Source organism: Globicephala melas, chromosome 11 (assembly GCF_963455315.2).
Source record: "Globicephala melas chromosome 11, mGloMel1.2, whole genome shotgun sequence".
NCBI classification, from domain to species: domain Eukaryota; kingdom Metazoa; phylum Chordata; class Mammalia; order Artiodactyla; family Delphinidae; genus Globicephala; species Globicephala melas.
The window spans coordinates 47,595,903-47,617,569 of NC_083324.2; the positions used below are offsets into that span (position 1 = coordinate 47,595,903).

The following is a 21,667-nucleotide window of genomic DNA, read 5'->3' on the forward strand; positions in this document are numbered from 1 at the left end:
AGGAGGACCAGCCTTAAGGAAGTTCCTGGCAAACCCACTGGAACCTACCCAAGGGCCCAGTTTCATGTACCCAGGAGAGCGTTATCCCAAGTTACTGCTTCCAAACTCCTTCCAGACACAAATGAAACCTGCTACTCCCGAAGTAGAGAACTCTTTATTATAAACCTAGGATACAGAAGGGGAAATTACAGACCGAGGCATTTCTCAGCTCTCTTTGAAATTCTCACAATGAATACAAACAGGTGTGAAAGATACTTTTTTTTTTAAGTTAATTTTTTTTTGTCTTTATTGAGTTTGTTACAATATTGCTTCTGTTTCATGTTTTGGTTTTTTGGCCCTGAGGCACGTGGGATCTTAGCTCCCCGACCAGGGATCGAACCCACACCCCCTGCACTGGAAGGCGAAGTCTCAACCACTGACTGCCAGGGAAGTCCCTGAAAGATACTTTCTTGAAAGAGTTTTAAAATACTTCCCAGTATCAAAGTGGGGATAGGTACCTAGTAGCTAAGTGCTTCATCAAGATTATGCAGAGAGGGGCCTCCAGTCCCTCTTGAGACCCTGAGGGAAGGCACTTGGTTTGCCCCAGCCCTTGCTGGAAGTGGAGCAGAGAAGGCATACATTTGCTATTAGATTTAGGGTCCTGGGTCCTATCCTGGCACAGAGACCTGAGACCATGACATTTTCTCCTTGAAGGAGAGCTTAAGGGAAACCAACGTACAAATCCCCCAAGGAGGGAAAAACAGCTGTCACAGCTAACTTGCTCTGTGAGTTCAAGCAGCTCTTTCCTCGCTCTGTGCTTCACTGAAGGCGTAAATGCTGGCATAATGGGTCCTTTCCAGAGTCTGGTTCCAATGAAGAGGGAAACAAAAAGAATACAAGATCGTCCCATCTTAGTCCAGGGTTAGGCCCCCTCTGTGGTGGGACTGTCCCACCCAGCTGTTCCTGGCAGCTGTATCCAGGGAAATGTGTGCATGAGGATGCCTGTATGTGTGTGCATGAGGGTGCCTGTGCATGTATATATGTGTCTCTGTGTGTGAGCTTCTATGTGTCCATGTGCCTACAAGCTTTGGGGCAAGAGGCTCTTGTGTGGTCACTGTAAACTAGTCCCAGCAAACAACTTTGTAAGGCAATTAAGTACAGAAGATTGGTGGGAAAGTTCTCTGTGGGTGGCCCAGGGAGGAAGGCTTCCTGCTCACACCACCATGGTGACCTAGCTCCAGAACCCAAACTTGATGAAGATGCCAGAAGACGGGATCCCATCTCATGCAGGGCAGAGCTGAGAGCAGGACCACAGGCACTCAATAGGTGGAAGTGAAAAGCAGCCCCAGACACTCAGGCCAGTCTCTTGGGGACTTATCGCAGGGAAGGTGTGCAGAGGCTGGGAGGAGTCAAAGAGGCAGATGAGAGGTGGACCCTTGGGGAATCAGGCTCAATGTAGGACCTCCCTCTGCTAGGCCAGGCTGCTTCCCCATTTGTCCTCGGGGCAGGAGGAAGTGGGATGTGAGGTGGGGCAACAGGGCCCCAAAGCATCCGAAGGCACCATTGTGGAAGCAGCTGCCCCAGCAGTGCCATGGTCCCAGCAGTGGCCAGCACGTTGCCCAGGCAGCTAGCTCTCTCTCAGCCAAGATTTGTCTCCTGTCCCCAGGAGACTCAGAACAGTGCTTCACCGTTTCCCACAATCATTCGAACACAGCTACTGCCTGTTCTCCTCACCCTACTTAGTTCTCAGGTGGAGAAACTGAGGCCTAAGATGTGTGGATGGGTCAAAGCTGGCTCTTCTGGTCTTCCTATTAGTCCCAGCTGGCTCTGGTTTTTACTGTCCTGGCTGATAACAGCAAGTGGGCGTGCCACTTGCAGCCACATGTTCTATGCAGGACATGAGATGTGATGTCCAGATATGTACAATGGCTGCAGCTGTGTCTGTGGAGTTGGCATGTCCAGGAATCAAGAGGCCAGTGGAGCACAGATTCCCCATACAACTGCAGGTGGAGGCAGGGGTAGAAGTACATGTACAGGCAGATAGATGCACACACACCCAGGGACTCAGGGCAGTTCAGGGCAGGGACAGGGCCTTGGCGAGGCGAGTCCAGAACCAGGACTTGGTGCAGGGGTTGGTGTAGTCGCAGATAGTGATGAACCGCAGGATGCTGGGGAACTCTTTCTTCATTGACTTGTACTTGATGGGGATCAGTCGCTTCTGATGGGCACCTGCAAGCCAAAGGGTACAGAGCTGGCACCAGGCTCTCACAGTGGGGTGGGACCAATCCTCAGTCCAGGGGTTAACAACATCCCTCTCCCAACTAAGCACCCCTGGTACATATTCAGCCACACAAAGGGCACTCATGTGCATGCACACTTATGTGTAGAGACCTGCCCAAGTTCCTTGATGCTCTACCCATGGCCCTTGGTGAGGGAAGGCTGGCATCTTGAGGCCCCGCCCACTTCTCTGTGGCAAAGGCAGGGCTGAGCTTACCTGGAGAGAGGCTGAGTGCAAACTTAGTCTGGAAGTCACATTCCTTGCTTTGCAAGTAATCATCAGAGACAACCACCACCATTCGACGGCACCTAAGGGAGAGTGGGCAGGCTATAGGCACCGTGGTGACCTAGTTCAGCATACCCCCAGGGGACAGCCTTGGGAGGAGCCCACTGTGCCCAGGCTAGACAGGGTCCAACTGGGAGGATCCCAGCATTGGGATCCCCGGCAGGGCTTTGTACAACCACCCACTTGCCCCCTGGCCACGTAGCCAACCTCTTTTCAATGAGTTCACTGGCAATGGACCAGATGCAGGTGCCAGGCAGGACGTCGCGGTCAGACACACACAACTTCAGCCGATGGTTTGTCTGTTCCAGCTCCCGGATCATCTCCTGTACAAACTGGATATCGCTGGGGCAGTAGCAGATGAAGGCGTCAAAACACTCAGGCATTTGCCCTGGGTGCAAAGCACAAGGGTGATGGTCAGAGCCCTACAGGAAGGCTGGGGAGGAGCCCAGCCAGGTGCCCCCAGCCTAAGCGCCCGTGATCCTGGACCCTACACAATCCTGAGATGACAGTACTCAGAGAAAGTGCCTTTCCCAGGAGCGGAAAGATGAGCACCTTCTTACCACCCCAGGCCAAACCCTAGGTTGACGATGAGATAGACACATCATTTCATGAAAATCTCATACCAAAACCAGAGGTAGGACTTTATTATTCCCATTTCTTAGGAAACTGAAGCTCAGAGAGATTAAGTGACTTGCCCAAGATGCCACAGTCCATCTGCTTTCAACATCCATACTTTTAACACCACAATGTCCTATGGCCCAGGGGGGCAGTACTGGGCCCTTACCCAGGGGGTCATCGCAAATGGTGATGCCCGCCGGATCTCTCGTCCGAGGAATGCTGCTGTCTACAGAGTCCACCTGTAAAGGCTTCTCAGATGCCTCCTGCTGCTGCTTCAGAATATACTTTTGGCAATCCTCCTCTGTGGGGAAGAGACAAGGTGTGGCCAGCTCCCCGCAGGTACCCCACGCCTCTACCCACGGTCAGGATCCAGCCCCTGTCCCACCTCCCTGGCTGTGTTGTCCTCCAGGGCTTCTCTAGCCCAGTGGTGCCATCCACAGCTCAACAGCTCTGAAAAGATGAGCTTCCACCTGGCTCTGGTCATCCTAAAGGGACGTCAGTGGTGTTCTGGCCATGAGGGAAGCCATCAAGGTCAGGCTTATGTCTCTATCCCATTGCCCTCCACTCCCCCACCACCCGCCCCCCGCTCCGGGCTCCCGAGAATAGAATCCAAGGTATGCTTCTTTTAGGATCCACTGCTGATGTGAGCAGGGCATGTAGGAAGAGCTCAGGAGACCTGGTGATTATGTGCAGCGAGGGCAGCAGCCCCAACCAAGTGGGCCACTGTCCCCATGCCTGTGCAGGTATGGGTCAGCAAGTGGCAGGAAGGGGTGCATTTTCCAGGGACCTGAAGTTTCCAAAGACTGTCAGCTTTCAGTCCCTTACCTGCCGGTTGCTCTACATACTTGAAGCAATTCCAAGCCCCCCACAGAGGACCCCTATTCTGACTCCTGGTCCTATGTGAAAGCCTTTGTCTAAGCTGTTTCCTTGTGCCTTTTCCAGCCTTCGCCTTCTTTCTCTAGTCCCTATCATCCCACGTATGGAAAGAGGGAACTGGTCTTGCACGGTTCCCCCTCTGCAGGCTGCCTCCAGTGTCCCCCTTGCCACCCCAAAACTACTCCCTCCCCCCCGCTCTCCCCGCCTCCAAGACAGGAAAGGTGGGACGGATGCTGAGGCCAGTTATGGTCAGCCCCTTCATCCGCACCCCCACCTCGGATATGAGGCCCGGAAGGGGGCGTCCTCACCGATGCTGGGTCCCAGTTCCATCAGCAAGTCTTCGCGGCCCAGCTTGCCGAGGAGCTCGAGCAGGCGGCCCACCGAAGCGCCGGGTCGTCCCTGCCAGTCGTCCAGAAGGCTGCCCGTGGGGTCGGCATGCGTCTCCAGCCGCCGGATCTCCAAGTACTCGTAGCCCATCTCCTCCGCCAGCGCGGTCCAGTCGGCCGCCACATGCGCCCGCAAGTTTAGGAAGAGCGACAGGCGGCGCCGCACTCGCACGTTGAGCGCTGCCAGGGGCAGGGAGGACATGGAAGGGGTGGGGGGCGCGGAGCCCGCGTCCGGACCTCCTTCCGCCATGGCGGGCCGTCACGCAAAGGCGCGTCGTGGGTCTGTGCTTCCTCCTTACCCTACCGCCACCCCGCCCACCCGGCCCCGCCCCGCCTCGCCGGTTTCTCTTTCGAAGCGACGCCCCGCCCTACAATCTGGAGCCCCAGTAGATGTGCGGAAGTGGGGGGCGCCCCACCCCTGCCCTCGGGATCTCAGGGGACTGGGGGTGTGGGGACCGGGAACCTACCTTTGAAGGTCTACGGAGCTCCACCTATCTGTCCAGGAGGGTCTGGTGCGGCAGTGGGACGATAACCTTCCTTCCTGGGTTATAGGAAAGAGGTGACTTGCTCTTTGGCATCTGGTGGACTTACATCCTTTCCATTAGGGAGCTGAGGGGTTCATACGGTCCTGCCCTCGAGGATGGCGGGGAAGGGGCAAGGGAGCAGGCATCGGATCTGCCTCCCTCCACACACACCCCCCACCCTAATTCTGGTAGAGCACACAATCCTGCCCTTAGGAGTATGGGGAATCCCTGGCTGTACACCCAGAGTTGGAGGTGGAAAAGGGCATATTGCCTTCTGGAGCCAGAGGCATGCCACGGCCCTGCCCTTGAAAAGTGAGGGGCACGACCCCACCCTCCGTGTTTGAGGGTAACAGGACACCCTGGCCTTCCTGTCTGAGAGAAACCCAGTACTACCCTCTGGGGTCTAGGGAAAACATTGCCATTGGGAGTCAAGCGGGCACCCGGCCTTGCTTTTTAGGGGGCAGGGGACATCGTCCTGACCTGGGGAGCTTTGGTGCATTCATTCATTCAGTAGGTATTTATTGATCACCTATTAAGTGTCAAGTATGTTGCAGGCATCCTGACTTGGCGGAAACCCCAGCCTAGTGGGGGAGGTGGGCACTAATCAAATCATCCCAAATGACTGTAAAATTGGTTTTTTTAAAAAAAAGTATGATACTCTTTCTCCAGATAGGGGGCTTGTCACATCTCCGGCACATTTGTACAATCCGTTCTCCTGCCACCTCAAAACCCAAATTCCCTCAGTCTTCTCGAAAGACTTCCTAGGGGAGCCCAAGGGCGTCGGGGTAGGCTCTGGGGCATCTCGGAATTATTTAGGTCCCCCAGCTTGGGGGAGACAGCAGAGAAGGATAGGCAAGGGGAAGAGGAATTATAGTCGCTGGCCCCTCTTTCCCGACAAGAAGCTGTAGGCGGCACTCCTGACGAACCTGCCTTCTGTTTGGTGGCGGGCAGAGGGCAGAGTTGTAGGGAAAGGGACCCCTGGCAATGGTGAAATTTGCTTCAAGATACCAATGGGGCTGTTGGAGACCCGCCTCGGGTTTGGCAGTAGGCGGGGCTGCAAGTAGAAAGGTTTCCTGTCTGTATTTCTAGGCGGGGCTTCAAAAAAGCCCACCTCCTGGTTGGCAGCCGCCTGAGGCTACTGTAGGCGGGGCTTTGAGTGGAAAGACCTTGGGTTCAACTTTAGGAGGTTCCATTTGCGGCAGGGGCGGGACCTCAGGCAGACTCGCCTTCTGGTTGTCTGAGGCGGGAGGTGGGCGGGACCTTAGAGGGAAGGGCCAGTCAGACCCGCAGGGTTGCGGGCGGGGCTTAGGATAGAGGAAGCGGGTGGTCAGAGGTACGGTTCAGCGCCTGCGCGGGCGTTGGTCTGTTGGTTGCTACTCTCTGCTGCTGGCTGGTTGGGGCTTTACCCTGCCGAGCTACGCGATGCGGAGGCTGCAGGTGGTGCTGGGTCACCTGAACCGCCAGCCCGCTTCGGGCCCGGAGCCGGCGCCGCGGGCCGCGCCGTGTTGGAGCGGCGCTCCGCGGAAGTCGGCGGAGGATGTAGTGGTGGTGCACGGGCGGCGCACGGCCATTGGCCGGTCGGGCCGCGGCGGCTTCAAGGTGAGACCCCTGGGCTCGGGCGCCGGGTGTGAGATGGCGGCCCGGGGCGGGCTGGCGTCTGGCTCCTCTGTTCGGTAACCCTCGGCGTCGGTGGTGGCTCCGCGCCCGAGTTGGACCGCTCTGTGTCTCTGGGGTGGGGCTGGGGGAGCTGGGATTTTGGGAACCCCGAGCATCGCCGCCAGCCGCGCGCTTCCCGCTGCAGGACACCACCCCCGACGAACTTCTCTCCGCCGTCATGACCGCGGTTCTCCAGGACGTCAAGCTGAGCCCGGCCCAGCTGGGAGATATCTGCGTGGGTGAGTGCACTACCCGGGCCCTGCGCTCGGTTCTCGCCTTCCCATTACGCCGAAGCCCTCCTCAAACACCAGGCACTTTCCAGGTGTTTTCCCTGAGGGGAATGTCGATGGACTTCACGCAGCTGACTGTAATCGTCCTTTTCGGGCTATAGACTCCACCCCCCCCACCCCCGCCTCCAGGCATTTTCTGTGCCCGCTCCAAGCACATTCTGCATATTAAGTGTGATAGAAAGCTGGGATCTCAAGTGACATTTCAACGCCAGGGTCTTGGCACAGGAGTTTGAGAACACCCTAAGAGACTGGAGGCTAGGGTTCTGTACCCATCCTGACGTACTATCTATGCCAGGGTAGAACAGAGGGAGTTTGGAGCATCAAAACCCATCTAGTCCAGCCCCGCACTTACAGATGGAGAAACTGAGGCAGATGGAGAAACTGAGGCCTGGGGAATTTGCAGCAGAGCTTGGACCTGAATCCAGGACCTCTTGACCTTCAGTCCAACCCTTTTTCCCCAACTCTGCTCCTCTAGCCTGGAAACATAACATTATATGGTAAGAGTCACATCACCTAAGTGTCAGCCCTAGATGGGGGATCACTGTTCCACCCCTGGAGTGCCAGCAGGGCTTGGTGGAGGACACTTAGGGGAAGGTGTGCATTTCAAAAACACTTTCCTAACTGACAGAACTACTTCTTCAGACTTAAAGCTTTGCACTGCATTCTTCTTTCCATGTTAACCTTTTAAAGGCAGGCGACCTCCCTAGTGTGTGCTGATTTGGAAAAGCAGGTTGCATGGGCAAGGGAGCTTGGGCCTCTCAGGGACTGGATCTAGTGTATGGCCAGGACAAGCTGCTGTATAGCTGGCTGCCCCTGCTCCAGACCTTGAAATTCCACTGTTTCTGAAGGAAGATCTGGAATGCCCCCCTCTTGGTAATCACAGCTGTACCTTAGTGCCTGGCACTGAATAAAGGTTTGTTGTCCACAGGAAATGTGCTTCAGCCTGGGGCCGGAGCATTAATGGCCCGAATTGCCCAGTTTCTGAGGTAAACTTTTCCAGTTCTTGCCCTGGGTTGGCTATTCACGCTCTTGCTTGGGCTCAGGTCCCAGAGAACTCAGCCTGTTGTGGGGAGAAGATCAGGATTGGACACCAGACCTGGACACAGCCAGGGTCCTCAGCACCCTGCTTTTCTGCATGCTGCCTTCCCCCTACTTTGAAGGGAGGGTGTGTTTCCCAGCGCTGAGCCAGGACAGACGGCCTTTGGGACTGGAGCAAAAAGTTCCTTGTGGCCTGATTTTCCTAAGCCAAAATCAGCTTGTTGCTTGTGAACTCTGTCCTCTTGTCAAGTAAATAAGCAGGTTGGCACACTGAAGAGTGATTTTGAGCTTTTTTTTGTTTGTTTGTTTTTGCGGCACACGGGCCTCTCACTGTTGTGGCCTCTCCCGTTGCGGAGCACAGGCTCCGGACGCACAGGCTCAGCGGCCATGGCTCACGGGCCTAGCTGCTCCGCGGCGTGTGGGATCCTCCCGGACCGGGGCACGAACCCGTGTCCCCTGCATCGGCAGGCGGACTCTCAACCACTGCGCCACCAGGGAAGCCCTGATTTTGAGCTTTTTAAATGCTAGCCCATCAGCAGAGGCTTGGGGACAGCGCAGAATCTTGGGGTGAAGGGTAGCCCAGAAGGGGCCCTGGTGAATTGCCCTTTACCACTTGTTGTCCTAAGACAGGGAGGAGGTTTAAATTATTTTCACATGTCGATTTAAGAGCCACTGAGCTGTGTACTCCCAGCTTCGTGGAGAAGAAACAACAGGAACGTGAACTAGTGAAGGAACAGGAAAACTGACAAAACCTGTGGAGACTAGGAGAAGTTCAGACTGCTTAGCCTGGATTTCAAAGATTCCAGCGATTTGGCTCCAGATTTGACTTCTAGCCTAATCTGCCTGCTGCTTCCTCTTTCAACCAGCCTGTCTGCCCACTGCCTTCCCTAAGCTGGTCTTTCTGTCCCCTTGCAGTACTGTCCCTACCTCCCCTCTCTGCCCCAGTTAAACTCTGTTCAAACACAGTTTCACCATTTTGACCAGACTTCTCTGAGTTCCCAAGCTTAAAACGAGGGCCCATTCTTTTCCAGTCGCTAGCCACGTGTTTCCTTGTGATGTGATTTGCCACCTTGCTCTGTTATTGTAGTCTCTGCTAGTTAATTCACTTTCTGTGTGTGGTTGGGCATCCTCTAGGGCTCTGTATTATAAGCATGTCAGCATCCCTCCAGTGGTGCCTCATACCAAGTAGGTGTTTAATGAACACTTGGTGGATTGGGTGAAGGGGTGGTAACTAGGTAGTAGGGAGTTAGGGGACCTGGGAAGGGTTAAACAGGCTACAGGGACCTAGGAGACTATCCACCCAAGGGGGTCTCAGCAGAGCCTGGCCTGGGCACTAGCCCAGAGGTTCCTGACGCTGGCTGCACGCCAGAATCAACAGAATCAACAGTGCTTTCACCCCTGAGGTTCTGAGTCCATGGGTCTGGGGATTTCCCCAGGGCTTTGTACCCTTGGCCAGCACAGGTTACACTGGCAGACGCAGCCTCACCAGCTTCCAGGGCTGGAACCAGTGTGAGAATCTGGGGGAACCCGTCAGAAGAAGGGATGTTAGAATACCTAGTACCCATCAGGGATTTTTGTCCAGCTGGGAACAGCCTTTCCAGAGACAATGGGAACATAAAGGCCACATGGTTACTAGTAAGGCTGAGGAGTGGGGATGGTTTCTAGCCTCATACTTGAGACATTTCTTTTTTTTTTTTTAACTGAGGTATAGTTGATTTATAATGTGTTAATTTCTGCTGTACAGCAAAGTGATTGGGTTATACATATATATACATTGTTTTTTAATATATTTTTTTCCATTATGGATTATCACAGGATAATGAGTATAGTTCCCTGAGCTATACAGTAGGACCTTGTTGTTTATCCATTCTATATATAATAGTTTGCATCTGCTAATCCCAAACTCCCACTTCATCTCTCCCCTACCCAACCCCCCTTGGCAAAAACAAGTCTATTCTCTGTCTGTGAGTCCATTTCTGTTTCGTAGATAAGTTCATTTGTGTCATATTTTAGATTCCACATATAAGTGATATCATATGATATTTGTGTTTCCCTGTCTGACTTACTTCGCTCAGTATGACAATCTGTAGGTCCATCCATGTTTCTGCAAATGGCATTATTTCGTTCTTTTTATGGCTGAGTAATATTCCGTTGTATATATGTACCACATCTTCTTCATCCATTCCTCTTTTGATGGACATTTAGGTTGCTTCCATGTCTTGGCTATTGTAAATAGTGCTGCAGCGATCGTTGGGGTTATGGTTTTCTCTAGATTTATGCCCAGGAGTGGGACTGCTGGATCATAAGGCAACACTATTTTTAGTTTTTTAAGGAACCTGCGTATTGTTCTCCGTAGTGGCTGTATCAATTTACATTCCCCCAACAGTATAGGAAGGTTCCCTTTTCTCCACACCCTCTCCAGCATTTATTATTTGTAGACTTTTTGATGGCCATTCTGACTGGTGTGAGGTGATACCTCATTGTAGTTTTGACTTGCATTTCTCTAAGAATTAGCGACGTTGAACATCTTTTCACGTGCCTGTTGGCCATCTGTCGTACTTCAGACATTTATTTTGCACTGGTTCTCTGTCTTGGCCACAGGCCCTCTTCTCTATTCTTCATGGGAAACAGGGATATACAGTTTTAATTTTTGAATCTTCAAAGGAAGAGAAAGAAGGACCCCTGTGGCCCAGCCAGCCTTCTCTTGCGTTTGCGCTGTGCTTGGCCTTGGATGAGGAGAATCACAGGGTGGAAGGGCATGTGATTGTGGGGCACTGGGGAGCAAGCACCTGCAGAGATGGGGTTTGCCCAGTGTAGGTCAGGCCTGGAGTAGGGGCAGGGCTGCTGGGTTTGTTCCCCTGGGCTTTCTGTCTCCTGAAGGGGCAGTCATGTTGGCCAGGAGCACAGGCCTGCTTTCCCTGAGAGCCTGGCAGGGGAGAGGGGGCTGACTCTGTTCTCACTTTCTGTTTCAGTGACATCCCAGAGACCGTGCCTTTGTCAGCTGTCAATAGACAGTGTTCGTCAGGGCTCCAGGCGGTGGCCAGCATAGCTGGTAAGTTCTGACTGGGTGGGCACCCAGTGCTGCGGCCTGGCCTTGTTCCTGGCTCCTCGGGTTTGGGTCGTCAGAGTCACTGTCTGCTGGGCAAGCAGTAAGGATTTCTGACAGGACCGTAATCTCAGAAAGCCTGGAGGAGAGCCCCTCACTGCACCCCCAGCCTTTTCTGGACACTCCTGGGTCTTCTATCTCTGAGGCTGGGGCTGAGTCCCACTTAGAGACCAGGTGGGGAAGAGGCTCCCCTGTTCCCAGGACAGATGGACTCTGGGGAAGGATGTTTATGAAATGCTTTTGTTGCAGGTGGCATCAGAAATGGGTCTTATGACATTGGCATGGCTTGTGGGTAAGAATTTTTTCCTGCTGGAGCTTATTAACTGACTTGTACCAGTGAAACTAATGTTCACCTCCTGAGTTCCCAGAGGCCATGATTTTAGAATTCTCCCCTGGCCCTTGCAGGCACTTAGAAGTGGTCCCCAGCTCTGGCTGCTCGGGAACCGCTCACATCTCTCAGCACCAGAGGAAGTGGGCTTTGAAGAGCTTTCTTTCTTGGAAATCTGTCGGGCTGGAAATGTGGGCAAGCATTGTGAGGAAATACGGCACTGGGTTTCTGTCTGTGGCCCTTGTTGATTCAGGATGGCTGCTGAGAGAAAGAGCAGTTTCGCTTCCCTAGAGCCAGAGACAGCTGCCTGCTGTAGAACTAGCTTGTTCATTTCACAGGCTGGCTGTCCCCCACCCTGACCAAGGTGGAAACTTCCAGCTGCCTCCTGGGTTCTGAGGGACACGGTCAGATCTGTGGTGGTTTTGTCCCCGTCAGCTGTGACTCCGTTTTTAGCTGCAGCGTGTGGAGCCCAGGGAGGGGTAGGCTGGGGTGGGCGTCGGGTGCCGGCAGCCTCGGGGAGGCCAGCAGCCCCAGGATCCTGATGTGCGCCCTCTGCCTCTCAGTTCCTCTCCATAGCATTTCTCGATTGGAGCCCTGCTGGGCCGTCTCAGAGCTGTGCCACTTGGCACTTGCTGTACTGCCCTGTGTCTGCAGTTGTAGATAAACACAAAGACCAAACTGCAGGGACTTTGGCCGGGCAAAGGCCACTGCCCAGGCTGCCCTCTAGTTTCTATCTTACTGGAGGAGGGACGGGGGTGTGGGTGACCTGAGGAGAAGGTCGGAGCCTTCATGTGTTTCTTAGAGGGTATCTGAGTCCCCAAGCAAATTAAAAGACTGTGTTACTAGGGTATTAAGGATTTGGGGCCAGGACATTCCCCCATGTCACAGGCTGACTGTTCCCCGTAGACTGTGATCGTGATGAGTAGCCCAGGATATCCTAGGTGGCAGTGGGCTCTGAAGCCAGACTACCTAAATTTGGATCCTGGCTGAGTGACCATGGACAAGTTAACTCAGCTTCTCTGAGCCTGACACTGTTCAAAGTGCTCTTATACCTGAAAAGACTTTTTTTTTTTTTTTTTTTTTGCGGGGGCAGGGTGGCCACACTGCAGGGCGTGCGGGACCTTAGTTCCCCGACCAGGGATCGAACTTGTGCCCACTGCGGTGGAAGCGCGGTCTTAACCGCTAGACGGCCAGGGAATTCCCAGAAAAGATTTTTACAGTAGCGCTGGGCGCATGAAAAGCGTGCAGTCAAGGTTATGTGTTGTCATCCTTTGAGGCCTTGTATCCTGCCACCTCCTGGAAGCCCTTTTGACCACACTAAACTGAGATCGCTCGTGTTTCCCTGGGCTCCTAGCACCTCCTGGTCTATGCAGGTCGGCTTGCTCTTTGATGTGCAGCTTTTGAAACATTTGTCTCTTCTTTCCGCTGAATTTGTGGCCCCTGAGGGCAGGGCCCGGGCTCCTTAGATGTGTTTCTCCCACGGTGGCCAACACTAGGCTGCCTTCCTTGGGACTGGCTGCAGGACCAATTGTGCTGGGAAGTGAGGCCCTGCCCAGGCATGTGGACTGTGCAGCGGTGGGGGCGAGGGTGCGGCTGGGGCTCAGCAGCCCTGCACCCCCAGCTCTGTGCTGCCGGCCAGTGCTCTGCCTTGAGCTCCCTGGCCATTTCCCAGCACTTGCCAGACGCAGAGCTCTCCGTGGGGAGTCCCGCTGATGATCACCTCCTCTTCAGGGTGGAGTCCATGTCCCTGGCAGACAGAGGGAACCCTGGAAATGTTACCTCTCGCTTGGTGGAGAAGGAGAAGGCCAGAGATTGCCTGATTCCTATGGGGTGAGCGCCCACCGTGGCTCCGTGTGCCTGTCCCCGCTCAGCTCCCTGCCTGCCCCGGAGCAGGGGTGCAGGAACTTGGATTATCTTGTGGCCTCCCGCCTTCGGCCCTGGTCTGCTCTGCAGGGACTCTGGGCATGGGACTTAGTGCTGGCCCTGACTTCCGTGTCCTGAGGCCCCCAGTCCGCTCTGTGCCTCTGGGTTTCCAAGCATGGCCCAGCCTGTCACTCCCACCCTGAGGGGCTCAGTCACACAAGGCATGATGGCAGCTGCACCCTAAAGCCTTGGAGGCCTAGAAAGTTGAGGAGGCGGGAGGCTTTTGCTCACCGGCCATGCTGGCGAGGGCCCTTGGGCCCTGTCAGTGCAGCATCAAAGGCATCCAGAGCCACCCCCGGGGTCCATGGGCAGGGAGTCGTGGCTCCGCTGGACGTGTGAGGGGATGTGCGGCTGCCTCCACATCCAGGGACCATCTCCGAGGGAAGCCTGTAAAGCCAGAAGCCCCGGCCAAAGGCCCCTCTGTGGCTCTGGGCTCCCAGGATGAGGGGAGGCTCCAGCTACGGGGAGCAGAAAGCTGGGTGTGGCCTTCCCAGAGGGGGACTCCTCTCCCACGGTAAAGCACTTTTCATTGAGGCACAGGAGAAGCTGGCCAAGCCAGTTAGTGCCCTACCCACGCCCTCCTGTGTGCTGGTCTCTGGTGAACAGGCGTCTTAGAGTCTGGCCAGCGTCACTGACTCCCTGCCTGTGCTCCGCCCTGAGTCATCACTACTGTCACTGTGGCACAGACAGGCCCTCCGGTTCTCCTGCCTGCAGCCCTGGGGCCCGTCCCCAGGCTGTCTGGCTCCACGCTCACTGTTGTTGTCTGTGTTCTAGGATAACCTCAGAGAACGTAGCCGAGCGATTTGGCATTTCGCGGGAGAAGCAGGATACCTTTGCACTGGCTTCCCAGCAAAAGTAAGTGCTATTTGGGGTGAGATGTTTAAGGGGCTGGAGAGTGAGGTTTGGAGGCTGTCCTAAGTGATCTCAGGTGGAGCTGCCCTTAGGCTACCACTGGTTTCTAAGCCTCTACCTCCCAGAAGGGGGAGGTGGGGGAGGGCGGGGGGGCCACTGTGCAGTTAGCACTGTGTCCCATTACAGTCTGTTTACCCTGAGTGTCTTTCCGTAGCTTGGCCTCGGTTTCCCCATCCATTTATTGAGAGTGTAAGGAGGGCCAGGGCTCTTCTCTAGTTGGCTGTGGTTTGGTGATTAGACATGGTAACCACAGGCTTCTCTGGATAGCCTGGAGGGTGGAGCCAGTGCTGCCGGGGACCCTGGCATCCCTGAGTCTGGGGTAGCATCCTGAGGCAGGGGCTGGGGACACTGAGGCAGTGGTTCTTAGCCACTTGGGTGCAAGTAACCATTTGAGAATTTGGTGAAAGCCGTGGCTTCCTCCCCATGGGAATGCCTGTGGGCCCTTACATTTTGCATGATTGCAAGGACCACCCTAAAATGCCCTGTGCTTTTACACTGTTTAAATACAAAGATTCGTCCGGTAGTTTGGTATATGGCATTTTATTTTATTTTGACATTTAAAAGATTTTATTTCACTAACAAGTCTGTGTTAATCGTGTCACTCATGCAAATTTTGCATAGATATATTCAGGGTAGTATATGTCATTTTAATCACGTGGAAACATGGGGAATGGATGGAATTGAGCGACGGGAGGGAACAGAAAAGCTGGCAGAACCCAGCGCAAATATTCCTGGGGCTCCAGCCTCAGTTTGACTTAGTCCCTCTTGGGTGAAGGTCTCAAAGGGGAGCCGCCACTTCCAAACTTCCCCCTCCCCTTTGAGGTTGGGATAAGCCAGGATCTGAAGATCTAAGGCTGATGGCCAAGAAGTCCCTGTAAAGCCCTGGGCTTCCCAGTCCCAGGGCAGGTGGGGTAGTAGGGGACCCTGTGCACTGCCCCCGAGGTGAGTGTGACCCCGCATGTAGCAGTCTGAGCTTGCATGTCTGTCCCAGAGGGCAGGGCAGGAGGCGGAGGCCTCAGGGAGGGACCCCAGGAAGGAAGGTAACCCCATGGAAACCTGAGCCTGGCTGTCCACGGTGCTGGCAGGGCAGCCAGAGCCCAGAGCAAGGGCTGTTTCCAAGCTGAGATTGTGCCTGTGACCACCACGGTCCGTGATGACAAGGGCACTGAGAGAAGTGTCACCGTGGCCCACGATGAGGGCATCCGCCCCGACACCACCCTGGAGGGCCTGGCCAAACTGAAGCCTGCCTTCAAGAAGGGGGGCTCTACCACAGCTGGTGAGACTGGGCTGGGGGTGGGGTGAGGAGGGGGCTGCTTCCGTGCCGGGTGTTCTCCTCTGGGAGCCTGGAGCCACCGGGCAGGGTGGATATGGAAGGTCTGGACCTCCTCGGAGCTGCCCCGAGGCCTCCTTAACCCTGTGGTTTGCCTCTAGGAAACTCTAGCCAGGTGAGTGACGGGGCAGCTGCCATCCTGCTGGCCAGGAGGTCCAAGGCAGAAGAGTTGGGCCTTCCCATCCTTGGGGTCCTGAGGTCCTACGCAGTGGTTGGGGTCCCGCCTGACATCATGGGCGTTGGACCTGCCTATGCCATCCCTGTAGCTTTGCAAAAAGCAGGTAAGATGGCTCCTTCACACCCTAGGTTTGGATCCAGCCCCTGCCTCTCGTGCTGTTGCCAGAGGCGGGTGCCCGGGGTGGGCCTGTGGGTGCCGCAGAGTGAAGGTGGGGCACCCCGACCCCTTCCTGACCCCACACCTGGGACCCGCTCACCCATCTGGAACAGAGGCAGACACACCGGGCAGCCCAGCCTCCAGGCCATGGATGGCGTAGGGCCCCAGGGAGTCTGAGAAGCCTGCTAAGGGGCCGCTGGGTCAGCTCAGGTCTTTTCCGCTTGCCTGCAGGGTTGACGGTGGAGGACGTGGACATCTTTGAGATCAATGAGGCCTTCGCAAGTCAGGTGAGCCTGTTTTGCATTGTTGCCTGGGTCGCCCAGTTGGAGGCAGCGGGAGGGTGGTGCGGGGGACTGGGGAGGGAGCTACACTGATGCTCAGCCTCCCTCCAGGTCGTCTACTGTGTGGAGAAGCTGCAACTGCCCCCTGAGAAGGTGAACCCTCTGGGGGGTGCGGTGGCCTTGGGCCACCCGCTGGGCTGCACTGGGGCACGACAGGTCATCACGCTGCTCAACGAGCTGAAGCGCCGCGGGAGGCGGTAAGGCCGGTCCCCGTGGGGGTCGGGGGGGGGCCCAGCTGGTGCGCCTGATGGGGGGAGGTGTACGCGCCCCCGCCCCCCACACACTCCGAGCCGAGGAGATCGGCCCCTGGCCTGCGGCAGGCATCGGCCACCGTGTGCGCGCCCCTCGGCGGGCAGGCCGGGAACCACGTTCCCTGAGGTCTGGCGTCCTGTGCCCGTGAAGGCCTTGGTCCACCCAGCTCAGCCTGGTCCGGGGAGAGCTTGGTGGCTGGGCTTCTGCCCTTTGTGCCTTCACCCAACCAGCACATTTTGCTTCCACAGGGCGTATGGGGTGGTGTCCATGTGCATCGGGACCGGCATGGGAGCCGCCGCCGTCTTCGAATACCCTGGAAACTGAAAGAGGCCCAGCCGAGTGCTCTGGCAGTAGCGCTACAGACGTGACACCTGGGGAGTCCCAGCACTGGTGGCAGTGGCAAGTCAAGGCACTTCAGCTGAGCTGGCAAATGTGAACACTGATGAGACAGTACGGGAGCGGGTGAGGTATCGGGCTGCCGTCTGTCGGGCCCCTCTAGCTGAGACAGGCAAAGTTGGCCTGGCTCACCCAGCCTGCAAGGCCACCGTGTGATTCCTGGGGGAAGGGGCCTGTGGATGCGGAGTGCAGTAAACATAGTAAACGCATTACCTTCTCTCCGTGGCTGTGGTTTTTTCCCCCAAGAAAGAGCCAGTTCTTGGTATGCTAGTCCTGCCTCTGCTGAATCTGAATAGTGACTCTTTTAACTGCTCTGGTCTCCACAGGGGCGTGGCCGACCCTTTGTATTAGCTCTGAGGACACAGGGTGCAGGGCCTGGAAGTGGTGGGGCAGGTTGCGGGGTGGGGGGGGGTCCCTCCATCCCAGGAGCTGTTCAGAGGTCCTCCAGTAGGTGCCTTTGCCCAGTAAACCTGCTCCATAGCTCTGGGCCGTGTTTATTTCCAGTAATGGGGGTTGAGGGCAGAGGCTCAGAGCTAGTAGGGTGATGCATATCTCTCGTCATACGAGCCTCGGCCCCGGAGCCGCAGGGTGCCGGATTTCTCACCGAGCACGCCTTCCACCACCAGCGTGGACTCGTACAGCTCACAGCTCCTGTGGGGAGCAGGGGCGGAGATGAGTTGGGGGCCCTGGGCCAGGGCTCCAGAGGCAGTGCCAGCAAGGCTGGGAGGGCCGTACCTGGCGGTGAAGGAAACCTGGAGGGGGACGGAGGTGGGGGGCGCGTTGACCGGTCGTGCCTCCAGCAGCCCGCTGCTTGGGGAGACCCTGAAGGCAACAGGATCCTTGTCTGGCTCCTGCTGGCCTGCGTGAGGGGAAGGGGACATGCAGGAGCGCAGCCAGCTCCACGCTCGGCCCCCTGCCCGCATCTTGGGGGTGCGCCTCTGCTCCTGCCCACCTCTGCAGGAATTCTCAGGTGGGCCCAACCCTGGGGAGCCAGCCTGCAGGGACAGGGCACGCAGGCCCCTTCTTGGGGGTCTCGGCCCAGCTGCACGGGGGAGCAGGGAGAAGGGCATGGCACACCTGTCAACACGGCCCAGTAGCTCCGGGAGCCGCTCAGGTTCATCAGGTAGACCTCCCGGACGCGGCCCTGGTTCACGAAGCAGGTCCCGAAGTCCACCCAGCTGGTGGAGAGCTGCAGCTCGGGCACGGCCACGACGGCCCGCAGGGGCACCACCTTGCGGGGGACAGAACCTTTAACTTGGTGGGGACTGGGTGACCTTACCCACTCCCACTGGGCTCTGACCCAGGGACACAGGGGCCCTGCCGACCCCAAGTACTGCAGCTTCTGAGGGACGTACAGGCAGCACCACAGCTGGTGGAAGGGGGCCAGCGCTGTCATCTAAAGCCGGGGAATGCTGGTGGGATTCTGGGCAGGAAAAGGGCCAGGAAGGCGCCATCTGCTCCCCTCTGACTCCCCTGCCACCCCTGCCCTGGATCCAGCTCTGTGGTTTCTGCTCCCTGGTCGGGCCGCCTTACTGCCTTCCTCTCCCCTCTCGTCTGGCCCTCTGCTCCCCTTGGGCCCTGGGCCATCTAACCTTTTCCCTTGGCCTCTCCAACTCAGGGCAGGAGGGGCTGTGGTGTGGAGCTGTCACAGTCCACAGAACCAGAACGAGGCCCGTGGTATTCTCACCTGGTGCTCGCAGTCCCGCACGAGCCCAGGAGGCGTCCCTCAGCTGCTCAGTCCCCACCCATCAGGCCATTCCCTTGGCCTGGTTTCCCTTCTCTCTCTGTTAAACAGCATGCAGGCTTCGTATGCCACCTCCTCCTCCAGGAAGCCTTCCCTGATTTTGCACCCTACAGCACCCCACCTCGCTCTGAGCTCCTAAGACAGGTAAGGATGGATGACCCTCATCTCTCCATGTGCCAGGCCTCTTCCAGGGCAGACAACTGGGGTTTGTCCTCCTCTGACCCCACCTGAACACATGAGGCAGGCCTGGGACTCACCTGAGTGGTCTGGTTGCTGTATTCCAGAAGCAGATTCTGAGTGAAGACCATCTTTTTCTCTCCACTCGCGCTCTGCTGAATGTCCACTCCAGACAACATCTGGTCAGCCGGGAGCTTCTGATAGGAGAGCAGCTCCAGGGAGAGGGAAAAGGACACATTCACCTGAGCAGATGTGGACAAGCCGTCACCTCAGACTGCTGGAGGTGGGCGGCAGCCTCCCCGCCCAGAGCTCCATCCTTCCCTCCTGCGGACCCTGCCTGGTGCATTCACTCCTCACCCTGTGCCCTGTTCCCCGCCCAACAGCTGTCAGTACCGGGGACAGGGCTGAGCGGCCCTCGGGAGCTGAGAGGCCGGAGGATTGTGCGGCTCCACTCGCGTGACCAGGGCTGCGGGCAGGCCCGTAGGCCCAAGTCAGGCCTGTGTCTTTGTTCTGGGGGCAGTGAGGAGCCCCTGCCGGGTTTTAAGCAGAGGATGTGCAGTCAGCTTTGCCTTCCTCAGGGGCCACCCTGGAGGCTGTGGGGAGGGGGCTGGGGGAGCATGAGTGGGTATCTGGGGTCCAGGGTGTAACTTGGGCCTAACAGGATGGGGCTTGTACACGGGGCTCCCCAACCCAGGTCTGTGGACCCAGATCCACAGATTCATCAAAGGCACCTGTTAGGGAAACGTGTTCCTGGGCCTCAGCCCAGATCTTCTCATCTCTGGCAGTGGGGCCTGGGGAACGGTGTTTCTGGTGTGCCTTATGTTTATGGAAAGATGGTGATGAAACCCTGCGTGAGGGCACACAAGAAGGGGGGTCTGTGCCGCGTGGAGGTGCTCGCAGGACCAGGACACTGGTGGAGGGAACTCGCGAGTGTCCACACTGATAGGTCTGGGCGTTCCTGCGCGTGGAGGGCCTGTGCGGAGGGGTTTGTTGGACATGGTGCGTGTGATGGGTGTCCGCCCCTGAGCGCACAGCGCACGGCGGGGCCAAGCGTGTGGTTCGTGTGTGGACACCACTGTCTGTGTCTATGTCCCGACCTGGAGGGTGCTGCATGCGCAAACGTGAGAGGAGGGTGAGCCCCAGCCCAGGTGAGTGTGCCCACTGTAGGCAGGGACCACAGAAGCTCCCACTGACCAGCATGTTCTCCTGTGGGTAGAGTACCAGCTGCTTGCCGGCTGCTGCTGTCCCCTCCTTGCACTCCTGCTTCCAGCTGGGACCGGGAGCCCTGTGGCTGCGGCTCACTCCATCTTGAGAAACAGAGAAGGGCCTGGAGACCAGGAGCCGGAAGTAGTGTGGGATGTCCGTGGTGTTGGTCAGCTTCAGGTGGTGGGTGGTCACCAGCTCACTCAGCACCTGGGCGGCCACAGAGGTCGGGGAGGGGACTCAATTCTGCCCTCCGGAACCTCTGACTCGGGTGGGGGGTGGGGGGTCCCGGGGGAGGGGACCCGGACTGTCAGGCCTGTGCCCCACAGGGGGCCGCGGGAGACGTCTGAGGACCAGGTAGCTCGGGAGGGCCGGTTGGGGGGGGGGGTGCAGCACACTCACCCCAGCACAGCGCTGCTCGGGGATGAGGTCGCTGGCCTGGTGCCAGAACACCATGCTGCCGCCAGAGTCCAGCTCCACGCTCAGCCTGCCAGCGACAGGCACGGCTGGGCTTCTGGGGCCCAGCTGACCCTGGCCGGCCTTTCCCTGGGCTCACCCGCCAGCTTCTCCCTCCCCTCCCCATCCTCTTGCTCCCAGGACCCTGTCTGGTCCCCAGCAGTGCCAGGGAAGGCTGACCCCCACAGCGGGCCGCAGGGAGGCCAGGCAGCCCAGCCGACTCACTGCGCGGGCCTCACGTAGCCTTGCAGGTGCAGCCTCACGGGTCCCACAGCCGAGCCCGGCAGGCGGCGCCTCCTCCCCGGAAGCTCCCTCTCCACCTGCCGAGCACAAGCCCGATCACGGGCGCCCGAGCTGAGCAGGCAGCGGGCGAGCTGCCCCAGGGAGAGGCAGTGGTGGGGGCCCTCCCCAGGCCAGGAGCGCTCACCTCGTCATCCAAGCTCATGGAGCCCAGGGCGGAGCCAGTACACTCCACCTTGTGCAGGACGTCGGGGCCCAGGACCACGGGTGTGAAGGAGATGCGGATGGTGCTGCTGCCCCCTGCGGGGACCACCTGGCAGACGCACACAGCAGCCTCAGCGCCGCCTGTCCCTCCCGGCCAGGGGGACACCCCCCCCCGGCCCCCCACCCCCGCCCAGAGCTCCCGGCCCCACCCCAACTCACCACCTGCTTGGGGCTGATGGAGAACGGCTCGTCAGAGGGCACCCCCTCACGTCCCTGCAGGGTGACCGAGATGATTTCCTGGGAGGCGCCGGCACTGGAGCCGCCCTCAGCCTGTGGTCCAGGAGTCGCTGAGGCTCACGCAGGCTCGAGGCCCACTGGCCACAGCCCGGCAGCCCTCCCGCCACCCCTGCTCACAGACTGGGCAGCTTCATGGCTGGACTTGGACACGTCAGAGGGACTTGGGGACCAGAAGGAGCTGCTGGTCTCAGGGCACAGGAGGCCGTTCCCAGCTTGGTCCCGCAGCGGGAAGGGTGGCCCATAGGACACCAGCAGCTCCAGCAGCCGGTCCTCCCTGGCCTCTGGAACGTAGGTCTCCCAGTCCAGGCGGATGTCTGGGGCAGACATGGGGGAGAAAGGCGAGGAATAAGGAAGGAGCAGACTCTTCCCTGGGCCCCCCCCCCACTCCCTGCAGCCCCCGGAGGCTGCCGGGTCTCCCACACTCAGGGTGGAGGGGGCCTGGCTCCCCAATGTCACTTGCAGGCAATTCTTGTTTTAGGAGAGTCTACAGGCTT

At 57.6% G+C, this 21,667-nt stretch overlaps 3 protein-coding genes across 14 annotated transcripts in view; 1 reads left to right on the top strand and 2 right to left on the bottom strand.

Moving 5' to 3' along the window:
• Positions 1–142: 142 nt before the first annotated feature.
• On the bottom strand, positions 143–4,718 carry MYD88 (MYD88 innate immune signal transduction adaptor). Of its 3 annotated transcripts, none has more exons than XM_030830182.3 (5): positions 4,345–4,709; positions 3,327–3,461; positions 2,750–2,930; positions 2,474–2,565; positions 143–2,208 (listed from the first exon to the last, which is right to left on the bottom strand). In XM_030830182.3, exons 1-5 carry the CDS (start codon positions 4,670–4,672, stop codon positions 2,054–2,056), a joined length of 891 nt encoding a protein of 296 aa, XP_030686042.1. In that variant the 5' UTR covers positions 4,673–4,709; the 3' UTR covers positions 143–2,053. The 3 variants fall into 3 exon arrangements, with proteins under 3 accessions (XP_030686042.1, XP_030686043.1, XP_060164372.1); XM_030830183.3 differs by having other exon boundaries at positions 2,138–2,208; positions 2,769–2,930; positions 4,345–4,718; XM_060308389.2 differs by having other exon boundaries at positions 2,138–2,208; positions 2,474–2,516; positions 2,741–2,930; positions 4,345–4,717.
• A 1,506-nt stretch (positions 4,719–6,224) lies between these two features.
• ACAA1 (acetyl-CoA acyltransferase 1) lies at positions 6,225–20,267 on the top strand. The gene is made up of 13 exons (XM_030830171.3): positions 6,225–6,545; positions 6,748–6,841; positions 7,821–7,878; positions 10,903–10,982; positions 11,286–11,328; positions 13,096–13,194; positions 14,062–14,142; positions 15,285–15,475; positions 15,631–15,810; positions 16,095–16,150; positions 16,256–16,401; positions 16,705–18,740; positions 18,881–20,267. Exons 1-12 carry the CDS (start codon positions 6,369–6,371, stop codon positions 16,778–16,780), a joined length of 1,281 nt encoding a protein of 426 aa, XP_030686031.1. The 5' UTR covers positions 6,225–6,368; the 3' UTR covers positions 16,781–18,740; positions 18,881–20,267.
• The window catches only part of DLEC1 (DLEC1 cilia and flagella associated protein), a 106,750-nt gene continuing 99,811 nt past the window's right edge, over positions 14,729–21,667 (bottom strand). For 7 of the 10 annotated variants that reach the window (XM_060307300.1, XM_060307299.1, XM_060307301.2 and 4 more), the window contains 10 exons: positions 21,291–21,487; positions 21,096–21,206; positions 20,860–20,985; positions 20,658–20,752; positions 20,379–20,463; positions 19,968–20,186; positions 18,854–19,015; positions 17,930–18,083; positions 17,588–17,674; positions 14,729–17,503 (listed from right to left, as the gene is read on the bottom strand). In XM_060307300.1, the coding sequence (XP_060163283.1) occupies positions 17,286–17,503; positions 17,588–17,674; positions 17,930–18,083; positions 18,854–19,015; positions 19,968–20,186; positions 20,379–20,463; positions 20,658–20,752; positions 20,860–20,985; positions 21,096–21,206; positions 21,291–21,487 (1,454 nt within the window). In that variant the 3' untranslated portion in view covers positions 14,729–17,285. Of the gene's footprint in view, positions 17,504–17,587; positions 17,712–17,929; positions 18,084–18,853; positions 19,016–19,967; positions 20,187–20,378; positions 20,464–20,657; positions 20,753–20,859; positions 20,986–21,095; positions 21,207–21,290; positions 21,488–21,667 lie in introns of those variants that run through there. The other 3 variants (XM_060307302.1, XM_060307305.1, XM_060307307.1) reach the window with 2 other exon arrangements.

Bases quoted from the DNA above. Each gene is read 5' to 3' on its own strand.
- MYD88 (XM_030830182.3), bottom strand. From the start codon at position 4,672: ATGGCGGAAGGAGGTCCGGACGCGGGCTCCGCGCCCCCCACCCCTTCC. The intron at 3,462-4,344 runs GTGAGGACGCCC...TCTTCCCCACAG, and splicing joins GGAACTGGGACCCAGCATCG to AGGAGGATTGCCAAAAGTAT. The intron at 2,209-2,473 runs GTAAGCTCAGCC...TTTGGCTTGCAG, and splicing joins TGCACTCAGCCTCTCTCCAG to GTGCCCATCAGAAGCGACTG.
- ACAA1 (XM_030830171.3), top strand. From the start codon at position 6,369: ATGCGGAGGCTGCAGGTGGTGCTGGGTCACCTGAACCGCCAGCCCGCT. The intron at 7,879-10,902 runs GTAAACTTTTCC...TTTCTGTTTCAG, and splicing joins CGAATTGCCCAGTTTCTGAG to TGACATCCCAGAGACCGTGC. The intron at 11,329-13,095 runs GTAAGAATTTTT...CCTCCTCTTCAG, and splicing joins GACATTGGCATGGCTTGTGG to GGTGGAGTCCATGTCCCTGG.